Source organism: Apaloderma vittatum, unplaced genomic scaffold (genome assembly GCF_000703405.1).
Source record: "Apaloderma vittatum isolate BGI_N311 unplaced genomic scaffold, ASM70340v1 scaffold7750, whole genome shotgun sequence".
NCBI lineage: Eukaryota > Metazoa > Chordata > Aves > Trogoniformes > Trogonidae > Apaloderma > Apaloderma vittatum.
Genome location: NW_009694982.1, coordinates 32,802 through 45,266, shown reverse-complemented (window position 1 = coordinate 45,266; position 12,465 = coordinate 32,802). Strand labels below are relative to the sequence as shown.

Here is a 12,465-nt window from a genome sequence, read left to right as displayed (position 1 = left end):
TGCCAATTAAAGTTCCTTTTGCAAGCACTGTAGTAATCCCAGGGATTTGCCTAAACAGTATTTTTGCCTGGAACCATTTAACCATCGCTCTTTGCCAGCGATGTCCTTCATTGTTTGTGGTCTTCCTTGAGATACTTCTTTTTGGTGTGTTTTTCAGTTCTCACTGCTTTTGTGGGCATGTGGTTGTGGTTTTATACTCAGGAGGAGAGAGATCTTTGGATGGCCCTGACAGCACAGAACACTGAGGCTTTTCAGGAACGTCGTTAAGAACATGAAGTTGCTTATATGTAGTTGGTGTTCCTGATTGTGCCTTTGACACTCTTGCTTTGCTTGCTCGTAGGTTGGACTTGCCGGACGGGTCCGAGCAGATTCTCTTCCCCAACGCAGTTGATCGCAGATGACTGGGATGACTGTCTACTGGATTGATGAACAGAAATTCACTGAGATGACATAGGGAGGGGCATCAAGGACAATGGTGCAGAAAAAGAAAATCTGCCCGCGGTTACTTGACTACCTTGTGATTGTTGGAGCCAGGTAATGTAAAAGTCTCAGCACTGCTTTTGCTTGGGCAGTAAAGTGGGGATGAATATCCTGGCGTCCGTTAATGAAGCCTTGGTGCTGAGAAAGTTCTGTCTGGAAGGCATGCAGAATGCTGCTATAATGGGAGCACCTTCTTGGGCCTGGGCTCTTTTTGAAAAGTACTAGTACAGCCAAAGTTTTTTTAACTTGTAGCATTTAGGGTACTTTTCAAGGGTCTGCAAAGGGTGACTAAGAAAAACCAATTTATATATGAGTCTGGTAGCCTGTGTGTCTGAACTCCTATGCTTCCAGTACCATCACAATAGAGGGAATCGCAAATGGAAAGTACTGAAAACCACATGCAAGTAAAATACTAGTTTGGGGTTACTTTTGTAGCTTTTGAAGTGTACTCTGTAAACTTAGTTTAAAAAAAAAGTCTGGAACCTACCTTACTTGACTGTTGCTCCCCTCTAATACTCATTTATCCTTATAGGAATGGCATAGATACTTTTGTTTTTTGAAGTCTTATTAACTATCAATAGGTACTTATTTACTTAAAACATATGCGAAATGTGGAGTTGATATGTGTGCTGTTTGTTAAATACACAGAAGCTCAGTAAATGTTATTTATTCAAAGTTTATGCAGTAACTTTCTGCTGGTCTATTTAATGGGTATATTCCAAAGCATGTTTTACTTTCATGTCTAAATATCAATGCTTTATGATGCTTTACCTCCCACTTTCTTTTCAGAATACTTCTGAGTGCAGTACTTAAGTAGTCTAATTGAAGGAAATGACATAATCCTAAGTAATAATTATTGTTATTATTGTATTTTATGCACAGATGAATTTAATAGTTTACTTCTTACTGTCTAGAGAAATGTAACCAAGTTTCCCGTAACGTGTCACCATCTAGGAGAAAGAAGGAGGAAGAAATGTTAACCGCCTCCTCCAGCAGTGCTTATAGTGTCTGATATTCTCACTTAGAAGTTTAGTAGCATCACTTCTGCATTTCTGCAGTTCTCTTGCTTTTTGCTGGGCAGCAGTAGCTAGATTGCTAGCGCTCGAAGCTCTGTTGTCTCGTTAGGCACTTTAACAAATTCCTGTGATAAGAGATGGAGCTGACTGAAGAAACTTAAACTGCAAAGTCGTTAGGAGCTCTATGCAGTCTTTACATCTTATTATCCACAGCACTCAAATAGCAATGCCTTTTGGAAGTATTCCTTTCATGAGATGCAAATTTGCTAAATGTCTGAGAAGACTCTGTATTTGTAGCTCATACACTGTAAAGGCATGAGTTGGTGATATTTTCATTGATGACACTTTTTTTTTAAAACCATTTACTGCCAGATAAACTCTCTAAACTTTACCAGCATTATTGGACGTTTCTTCTTCAGCAGATAATGCGTTAGTTGTGTTCACTAATATGTAAAAGCTTTTTAGGGCTTCTTTTTTCTTTTTGTACAGTATTTCAGTACTTAACTATACAGTCAGTATAAATTTCGTTAACAGGTTTTGCTTTCTTGCTAAAATATTTTTACTTTTTCTTTAATAACATATTAGTTTGGGAGAATTGGTAAGCAGAGCTATTTATACCAGTGATTTTGTTTTGTGAATTACAAACATTCTACTAGTACTTTTTTTGGATTTTCTCACCTCTCGGATAAGGGGAAAAACAAGTGCCATTTGTGTTTTGAAATGGCCAAATCTAGAGTATCAAGGTGAGAAAATGTCTTGTATGAGATTCCACAGGAGAGTGATGGTCTCCTACATCCCATTTGGTGAACATGGTACTAAATGCTAACTACTTTTATAAATGGTGAGAGATCAGACATTGCAGAGCGGTCAAATCAAAGAGAGGTTATTGTGGGTACATATTTTTCTGCCTTCACTATATGGATCTCGTGCTATTTCTCTGGCTGTTACTTAGTAACCTTTGTGAAAAAGTGAAGTGAAAAAAAAAGTTAATTTTTTTTTTTTACTTTCAACTCTCAGCCATCATGTAGGGTGCAAAGCAGAAATGGGATTTTTCTGCCTTGGTTTGGATCTCAGCGGTGATATTTTTTGACTGAAAGCCACACTCTTACACCAAGAAGTCAGACAGATTTGATTCAATCTTCTCTCACTTTGACCAAGTCTGAATACTTTATATTAGTTTAGACTAAAATAGAAAAATTGATCTATAAAATTCACTCCCCATTCTGAATGTTTGGGCAACTTTAAGGGTAAGACCCATGTTTTCCCCCTGCAGTTTTCAGTTACTTGATCTTGTAGAAAATAGTTAATACCTGGAACGAATCTGTTCTTTTGGTGGAAAATTAGGCATAAACAGTACTGCCATTCTGTCTTTGTGTTTCATTAGTGATTCATGGTACAAAAGCTGGAGAGCCACAGTATTCAGTAGGTCTGTGTATTACTTTTCCAGTAACTTACACTGAAATCCAACTTGAAAATCAAACACAGAAATACATATTTCTATGGTTGCTAGAGCCTTTTAATGAAAACTTTAGAGGATGAGTTCCATATTATTCCACCACTTGTCTGAGTTCTTTCCTAGTAAACTCTCTTTTTTTTCCCCAGTCAAGGATTGATACTAGATTTCTCTCATTTAATTGTTCATCTTTTTCATAAATGGCTGAAATCCAGGGAGTTTTTATCTGACTGTATATTTGGAGAGGGATCAGCGTTATTTCCTACCCAAGTGTTGCCCAAAGACCCGTGCACTGAAGTTCATTTTGGAAATCAGTGGGGGAAACATGACAATACAGTGTTCTTCTGCGAACAGCATACTCCTGAAAGTCCTTCTCGTGGTCAAATTTCAATGGGCTATTTGCTGAGCCTTGATGATGCTGGTGTAGGCTTTTTTATTTAACCTTTCTGCAGGTGTGGCCTTGTGTTAGTGACTGAGAAGTTACGCTGAGAAGTACGGGAGAGAAGAAACAAAGATGAAGCTGAGCCCACAGGCTCACATGTTAGTTTGGAGATGCCCAAGTTTTTACTGGCATGAGTCAATTAAGTCTCTGTTTTGTTTGCTTCTTTTTGTAGGCAGCCAAGTAGTGATAGTGTCGCTCAGACTCCTGAACTGCTGCGACGTTACCCTCTAGAAGACCATGTGGACTTTCCTTTACCGCCTGATGTTGTGTTCTTCTGCCAGCCAGAAGGGTGCCTGAGCGTGCGGCAAAAACGCATGAGCTTCCGTGATGATACTTCCTTTGTCTTCACGCTCACAGACAAGGATACAGGGGTCATTCGCTATGGGATCTGTGTCAACTTTTACCGCTCCTTCCAGAAGCGAGTACCAAAGGAGAAGGGAGAAGGCACAGGGGGTCATCGAGCTCGAGAGGGACAGAAAATCTCCAAATCTGGGGATGCATCCGCAATGCAAGAGGAAATGGGTACCGAGAGTTCGGAGAGTGGTTCTTCACTGCAGGCTCCCAGCACAGAGTCTACTCCAGATGTGAATCGATCACCGCGCAGTAAACGCCTGTCCAAAGGCAGCCATCGCTCTCGGAATAGCACTCTGACTTCCCTGTGCATCCTTAGTCATTATCCCTTCTTTTCCACCTTTCGTGAGTGCCTGTACACCCTGAAGAGGCTCGTGGACTGCTGTAGTGAGAGACTGTTGGGCAAGAAGTTGGGAATTCCTCGTGGGGTGCAGAGGTATGTTGATGGGGAAGAAAGAACTTGTTCCTCTCACTGTTTGTGTCCTGGGCTGCAGTTGTCGGCACGACAAATTGTGGCTACAGGGGTAGTCACAGAAGCAGCCAAACAGCCACGATTGACCTTTTTGATATTTTAACCCAGGTTCACAGTAGGAAAATGAAACTTCTGAGATTATTTCTTTAAAACTTTTCTGTCTGTTTCTGTAATCTGGTATGATTTTTTTCATTTTTGATCTGCCTAAGGAATCACTGTCCTTCTAACAACTGGCTGAGCACGATCTTTTCTGAAGCTGAGTGCTGGTGCTGTTATTGTTGCTTTGGCGTGTAAGCTCTGTGGCAGTGTGTGTCAGGACTGATTCTCTGGCAAATTAGAAACAGCCAAGAAAGAACAGAGAGAATTTCCACTTGAGGCAAGAGAGAGTTGATGAAAGGGTGCTTAATGAGTTTAGGACACAAGCTGAACTTCAGTGTGGGAGAGAAAAGACGAGAGAAGCAGAAATAACTGAAAGAGAACAAAGCACAGTATTTGAAGGGGAGAGGGAGGAGGAGAGGTAGAAAAGAAAGAAGTTGTCTAGGAAGCATATGGGAATGGGGGTTGATAGCAGCAAACTAACAGGAACGGTGTGTATTTTTAATGTAGTAATCTTACGTACCTGCTATTATAATGCTGGTTGTGAAACAAAAGCTGTTGCACTGTAGGGTACAGTTTTAACAATGTCTTTATGTATATCAGTCATGGTTATGTATCTGTGCTATCGTGCCTGACATTCCAGGATGATATTTTACTTTCCAATATGCTAACTGAAAAGAGAAAATGTAAAATTAATCTCTGGAGAAGGAGGGAAGTATCTCAACAGTAAGAGGGATGGGGCTATGAGATAGCTCATAATGTGAGTTAGATAGATTGGTGCGCTCTATATTAAACTTGTCAAACACAAAAAAATGACAGGACATCTCTAATTTTCATCTTTATAAGCTCTTTACATTTTGCATGAAAGGGGAAATCTGTCCCATTCACAGAGCAGTAGCCTACTTCTTGGGTTGCTATTCTGGAGTAGTTTTCCATGTCCTGTGCTTATGACAGACTCCTGCATTAGCAGATTTATCACCTGAGTCCACTGACTGTTGAGGAAAAATGATTCTGTCAGAACACAACCTTTTTTTCTTCCCCCAATGGAAGTATGTAGTAAGGGAGCTTATTTTGTCACTTGATTTTAATCTGATAATTCCTGAGACAGAAAAAAGATAAATTTCAACTTTATGAGCTCCTCTGATCTTTGAAGGGAGTGTTAAAATATCCCAGTGTTTGGATGATGTGCGGTATTTGAAAAATCTCCTCTTATTGGACATAATTCTTAAAGAGAAGAACTAGTGACAGATGAGGAGGGCAAGAGATGGAATGCTGAGCATACCTCTCTGGGAAAAGCAAAACAACAGGTTTGAATTACCGTATGGTTTGCAAGCCCTGACCTGGAAAAGTAGAACAGTTTTAAAGTACTGGTAGAATAAAAGTGAAACTGAATCCTTTCAGCTTGGGAAAGGTTGAGCGTGCCTGTCAACAACCTCATGTCCTATGCATTACAAGCAGCTGAAGGAAGAGTGGAGGCTAAGAAGTGTCGCAGTTTGAGATGTGTGTCACTCAGCATAACCGCTAATTTTTCTTCCTTTCTGAAGCCTCCAGTGTCATCTTTTTCTCTTTTTCTTTTCCTAGTCCTTAGTTGTGAACTCTAATGTAGAACCTGTAATTTGAACCTGTACCATTCTAAGGGATCTGTTACAGTGACTGGTAATATTTATCAGTCTGGATTTTTTTTGCAGAATGGCTACAGCAGGCTTGCAGCCTTTACTGTGCTACAACATTAAGGGCTGAAGTGGACAAGCCACCTTGCTTCCCTTGTCAGACCCAGTTTCAAGTTTTGAAGCTCTGAAGGCCCTGGGGAATGCTGTATGTGCCTTATGGCCAGCTTGTCTGTGAGCTGCAAGTTTGCAGATTGATACCTTAGGGCTTGGAAAAATTACTGCTTATTTTGCTGAGGTACCTAAATGCTTTCTATACAGCTTTCAGAAGTTTTTATTGTTGGCTGAAATACATCCAGGACAGTTATTCAACTCTTAAGAGTGCTTCAACGCCATTTAAGATAGGGTGAAAAAAGAGTATTTTGTTCTGCCAAGACATCTGGGAGATCTTGGTGTGTCGTATTTTAATTATTTCAGGTTTGGTTCCTATTCTTGCAAAGGTTTTTAGGTCTGCCACAATTCTGGACGAGATATGAGAGTTTCCTATGCGCGTGCTGAATTTCAAGCACCACAGTGATGAGAGATCTTCAGTGATCTGGATCTATCTGAACCCTTTAAATGAATGAATGAATTCTCAGGTGGAAGTGACGTACTTGTGTTGATTCCTGCCGCAGAAGGATTTTTACTAGTTCACATTCCTCTGCGTGACCAAGTGTTTGTTAGCTGCATCTTTTGATTGTTAGTAGATCTGCCCTTACCATGGAAGGACCTAGTGGAATGGCTGTAAAGTGAAGCTCTCGGAGTATTAACCTTTTTGTTCTCCCTGTACAGGGATACGATGTGGCGGATTTTCACAGGCTCCCTCCTGGTGGAAGAAAAGTCTAGCGCGTTGCTACATGACTTGCGGGAGATTGAGGCCTGGATATACCGGCTACTCCGTTCACCAATGCCTGTTGCTGGTCAGAAGCGGGTGGATGTGGAAGTTTTGCCACATGAGTTGCAGCCAGCTTTGACCTTTGCTCTTCCTGATCCCTCCCGCTTCACCTTGGTGGATTTTCCGTTACATCTGCCTTTGGAGTTGTTGGGAGTAGATGCCTGCTTGCAGGTGTTGACATGCATCCTTCTGGAGCACAAGGTAAGAAGGGAAGAGTTGATCCTTTATAGGTATGTAGGAAGCTCTGCCCTCTTCAAAACCAGGATAGGCTGGATTTCTAGAACAGATGTCTCCTGCGCTGCCTGCAGTCGATTTGTGATGGGGAAGAAATTGCTCCTTCTGAGGCTCCTCTTTTGAAAAGTTTTGCTCTCACTCAAAGAAGCACCTGAAACTTGTTTTCAGACAGATTGATGGAGGGTCATCCAGTTCACAGCCATCAGATCAGAGACCTGCAGGCTGTGTCTACCCCTGGGGGAAGTATTTGAAGTGAATGGTTGCTGCAGTGCTAATTTGAGTTTCTTTGGTCGCAGGTCGTATTGCAGTCCCGAGATTACAATGCGCTCTCAATGTCTGTGATGGCCTTTGTGGCTATGATCTACCCATTAGAATACATGTTCCCAGTGATCCCTCTGCTTCCCACCTGCATGGCCTCTGCGGAACAGGTACATGTTTCTCCTTTATTGATCTCTTGCAGAGGATGTTTCAGTGATGTCTGAAACACGCAAGGGTTGTCCGTGTTTCCTTCCCCGCTGTTTTCTCAGGGATGGTAGCCAAGTCTGCTTTGCAAAGGATGTTCTTTGAGCATCACTATTTAAATTGTAAGTAACGCCACTTATTTAGGATATCTTCAAGACACACTTAGTGAATAGTATGATTCAACTCAGTAGTTCACAAGTGGTGGACTGAAAGACAATAGATCCACAATATTATGATGAGTATTTACCCCCTACCCTCCCTGCAAGTGAGTGTTAAGATTTTTTGGGGAAGGTCCAGAGTAATGTTTAAGTGATCCTGCTCTGACAGAGGGGTTGGACTAGATGATCTTTTGATGTCCCTTCCAACCCCTGACATTCTGTGCTGCTTGAGGGCTCTTGATTCAGAGTTTAAAAACTACTGACTGCAATTTATTCTCCTCAGAAATATGGTGAGTTACTTCAGCTGTGAGCCTGGGTTCTATCAATAGCTGGCTCTCTGCAGGAGCTGAATATTTTGCTTAGAAAGATAGAATTTCAGGTCGCCTTACTATTTCAGTTCCTTATTCACGAAATCACAGAATGTTGGGGGTTGGAAGGGACCTCTAGAGATCGTCCAGTCCAACCCCCCTGCCAGAGCAGCATCACTTAGGGCAACCACACAGGAATGCATCCAGGCAGGGTTTGAAAATCTCCAGAGATTTAAACCTTTTCCCTCCAGAAATTTAAACCTTTTCCCTCTGCTCATTCACTTATTAGAAACAACCTCAATTTTGCCATAGGTTTTCCATGTGCATTTGAAAAGATGTGTCTTCTCTTATTTCTGCTTCTTAGAGATGTTATTGTTTTGAAACCAAATGACTGTTAAAAGGGGGAGGGTAAAGCTCTCACATGGGTAAAGCCATATTACAGACCCAGTTTGAGCTGAGAGTGTATTCATCTGTGACTTGCTGCTTCTGTAGTTGGGCTCTTGCTCTGAAAATCTTTTTTCTTGGGCCATAGTAGATGTGGCAAGCTGTTAGATTAGGCAAGATTTTTCTCAAGAGCCATGTAGCCATAAAAATCCATGGGTCGGGCACAGGGTGTGGAAATTTATTTTCTTCTAGATGAAAATTGAAGCTCTCTGAGCAGGAGCTTCTATTCTTTTTTTTTCATTTCCTTCTTTTTTTTTTCTCCTTTTAAGAGATTTTGTATGAAATTAATTATTCATTTATCGATGCCTTGTTTGTTGTCTCCTCTTCTATAAACACGCTGTAGTTGATAAATATTCAAGAAGAACATGATGCAGATCTTGTCCTTATTAAAGCCTCTCTTTCTTTCAGTTGCTTCTAGCCCCTACACCTTATATCATTGGTGTTCCAGCAAGTTTCTTCCTGTACAAACTGGATTTTAAAATGCCTGATGATGTATGGCTTATCGACCTGGATACCAATAGGGTAAGGGGTGCCCATAAAGGCTTGTGGCTTTGTTTCCAGGGAACTTTGCACTTTCATCAGCATACCCACTGAGAATTTTAGAATACCTGGCCTCAGTTTCCTTTGCCACTCCTGTCTTAAACTTCAGGATTCCATTCTTTGCTGGGTCTCAAGGTTCCCATTTATTTTGCTTATAAGGCACTCTTTTTCAGTTAACCTGTGTGGCTATATTATTACAGGATAAATCCTCAAAGTGGATGGAGTTTCCAAAGAATCAGTGTGGGTTTGTTCAAAGTTCTCTTTTTTATGGTAAATGAGAATGTAACTCCTCCATTGTTTGTGGTATTTTAAACAATAACAACCATAAAGAAGTGAAAATCAAAGTATTAATACAGATGCCTGTGAGTGTTTGTTGAGGGTTTTTTTTATTATTTTACTTTGATTCCTTGGTCTCTGGATTAGTGGAGATTTGGGAGATTCTGTTTTGGAAATGACTACAGCTGGGGATTTTTTTTAGTCTGTTGTGCTTAATTCCAGGTGATCGTTCCCACAAATGCAGAATCTTTGCCATCACTGCCAGAACCAGAAGCTTCAGAGCTGAAAAAGCATCTGAAACAGGTAATAAGCATTTTGGGAAAGAACGTGCATTCAGTAGAACTTGACACTTGGCACAGCTTTTCTACTATACTGAACAAGAATGCAAGCCAGCAAATGAAAAGCAAAATACATTAAAATCAGGTGTGTATCCTGGCACATCCAATGGATGTGAAAACATATCAGATAACTAGAATTTTGTTGTTTAAGAAAGTGCCCCTTGACTAGTCATGGAGAGGTCTACTTCTCTGAATGCGGAGGTAGGCTAGTCAGTAGCGTGGCCGATTAAACAAAGTTATAGAGGTGTCTTGTTTTGAGATCCCTGGTCTGTACAACTTTCTAACATTCTTTTCTCCTGACTGAGCTTAAATCTGAGATTTTCAGCTTGTTTCAGATCTCCCTGGAGTTTCTCCAGAGAACTTCAGTGTGATTTTTTTGTTACCTGCTGTCTCTGCTGTTTCCACCTGTGTCATTTGTAGGGGAAGCACAGAACTAGGAATTTTCTGTCAGCCTGTTTACCATGCTTCTTTCTTATAGTTGGCCAGTTAGAACATTCCCCATGTTAGAATACAACAGCATTTTGAGTTTGAAAAGCAATATCGATACAGATTTTAAGTGATAGGTGTCTCCTAATGGGGAGAGAGTTAATTTGGAAAAGTGGATGATCTCCGAGGCTTCATTTTTTAGCCAGGTAAAGGATAATTCGGAATGCTCCTGGATGCAACAGAAGATTTCTGGTTTTTACTGTTGTTTGGAGCTAACGTGTTTCTAGTTGGTGCAGAAAGTTCCAGATTCTTCCTTCCATGTGGGCTTTAAACTCTGACTTGACCCATCAAGCTGTGATCATCTTTGTCTCCCCTCCATTCACAGATCTGTGTGTGAGGTCTCAATCTCTCCTCTCAGGTCCTGCTAAGCCATTAATCAGCTTGGGTCATCCTGGCTGATCGTGTCAAGCAGGTTTTATCTCTTTATTTCTGTTTTCTTTATGCATGCTGCATGCAGTATCTAAAGGTAAAGTGTGTCGATGAGGTCTGCTCATTCTCTCTCCTCATAGACCAGGGGAGCAAAGTGTGTAACCTCTATGATACCCCAGTACCTGCTGCCAGCACAGATGGAAGCAATGTGTTGCTTGAGTTTTTAGACCTACCTTCCCCCCACTTCTGCCTCACCCCCTTGCAGTGTCAGGCACTGTTCAGCAAAACTCTCTGACTAGGGCAAAGTTGTCTATCTGAACAATGAATTTCAGTTTCCTTGAAGACATATTTAAAATTATCATTGATCACCCAAATTCAAGTTACATCCCTGTGTATTCCCACAGGCATTGTCAGAAAGAGTTGACTGTTGGCAAAGGAGATGGAGCACTACTGGTTGCTGTACAAAGTAGAAAAGAATAAATCGTGCCCACATCACTGAGGTTAACACTTTTGTGTGCCTTTAAGTCTCAGTGTCAAGCAATAAAATCCAAGATATCCACTTTCAACCTGCAGTAGAAAGTTTTTAGCTCCATCAAGAAGGCCACTTTCCAAAGTAGCCAGATATGAATGTTTGGGGGTGGGGCAGTTAGACCTCTCTCCCAAGATGTGCCTATTTTGTGGTCCCTTTTATTTCCTCTCATTTGTGATATTTGGTAGTAATAGTTGTTGTTTGTGTTTTTTTTTCCTTTCATCTGTTTCTCTGTGGTCATGTGCTCGTCTTGGCTCTGATGGGCTGCTGGTGTTATCATACGATCTTCCATCTTGCCTCCAGTGTCTGGTTAGCATGACTGCAATCACTCAGAAACAACTGCTCACTCCTGACAACAAGGTTCTTTATTTAATTCTTTTTCCCCTCAATGTTCCATTTTACCTTTTTCCTTTAGAGTTTTGGTTTTTGTTTTGTATATTTATTTTGAAATAAAAGGTGAAGACTCACTGGGCAAACAGGAGAAATGGGGAAGATTTAGGATAGGTCTGAATGTCCAGGACTGATTTACCATTTATGCTGCTCCACTGCTTATCCTTGAAGATGTTATGAGAGTTGAAGAGGTTGGTAGCTTTCTGGAGAGATGAAGGCTTTATTCAGATGGAGAGTGGAGTTTTGCAGGGATACAGAGAGATGCCTGTAAAAAGGTGTCTCCGTATTGTCCTGGGATATCAAACTCACTGGTTGAATGGCCAGGTTGCAAGGCAAGTTTCAGGGCCTCTAGGTCTGAAGATGTATTCAAATTACACCTGGGAATAACTCTACGCTAAGTAGTGCCATACTACTAGTGGTCCAGTTGGGACTACCTGTTTTCATGTAATGAATGATCTAGCAAGGTGGACTTCTGTGCTACCCCTTGGCTGGCCCAAGGACTGTTTCGGAATTGAGGAGATTGTTTTGACAACTGATATAAAAGAAGGGCCTAGAGATACTTGTTGACTCAGTGTAGGAGATGGGTTAGGACAAAGTAACGGAGCATGCACAATTGTTGCGATTGCCTAGAGGGCAAGGTGGCTCTTCATCTCTCTCTCGTTCCTTGAATAACTTTGCTTGTTGAATGTGTGCATGGTGTTGTCCTTCGTTAGGCACTGGCCAGCATGAGTCTGAATACTCAGCCCATTCTCAATCTAGAGAAGTTCCACGAGGGGCAGGAGGTGCCGCTGCTACTGGGAAGACCTCAGAATGATTTGCAGTCTACTCCATCCACAGAATTCAACCCTCTGATCTATGGAAATGATGTGGACTCTGTGGATGTGGCTACCAGGTGAGACTGAACAGGAAAGGTAGTGTTGAGTCTTTGTAAAGGCAGCACAGACACTTCTGTGGGCCCTGTGGTGGAAGCAGAATCTTGTAGATTCTACTGCAAGTGCTCTTTTACATCACGGGGGAAAAAAAAGAGCAGAAAATACAGGGTTTATCTCAGATCTATTAACTACATGAACGTAATGGTGC

The 12,465-nt window shown here is 41.3% G+C and overlaps 1 protein-coding gene across 1 annotated transcript in view; it reads left to right on the top strand.

The window, feature by feature from the left end:
* The first annotated feature begins 339 nt into the window (after positions 1-339).
* Positions 340-12,465, top strand: part of MADD (MAP-kinase activating death domain) — a 44,674-nt gene continuing 32,548 nt past the window's right edge. The window contains exons 1-7 of the mRNA XM_009869488.1: positions 340-534; positions 3,564-4,178; positions 6,749-7,052; positions 7,382-7,513; positions 8,866-8,979; positions 9,496-9,576; positions 12,099-12,277. Coding sequence (XP_009867790.1) covers positions 473-534; positions 3,564-4,178; positions 6,749-7,052; positions 7,382-7,513; positions 8,866-8,979; positions 9,496-9,576; positions 12,099-12,277 — 1,487 coding nt within the window. The 5' untranslated portion in view covers positions 340-472. The remainder of the gene's footprint in view (positions 535-3,563; positions 4,179-6,748; positions 7,053-7,381; positions 7,514-8,865; positions 8,980-9,495; positions 9,577-12,098; positions 12,278-12,465) is intronic.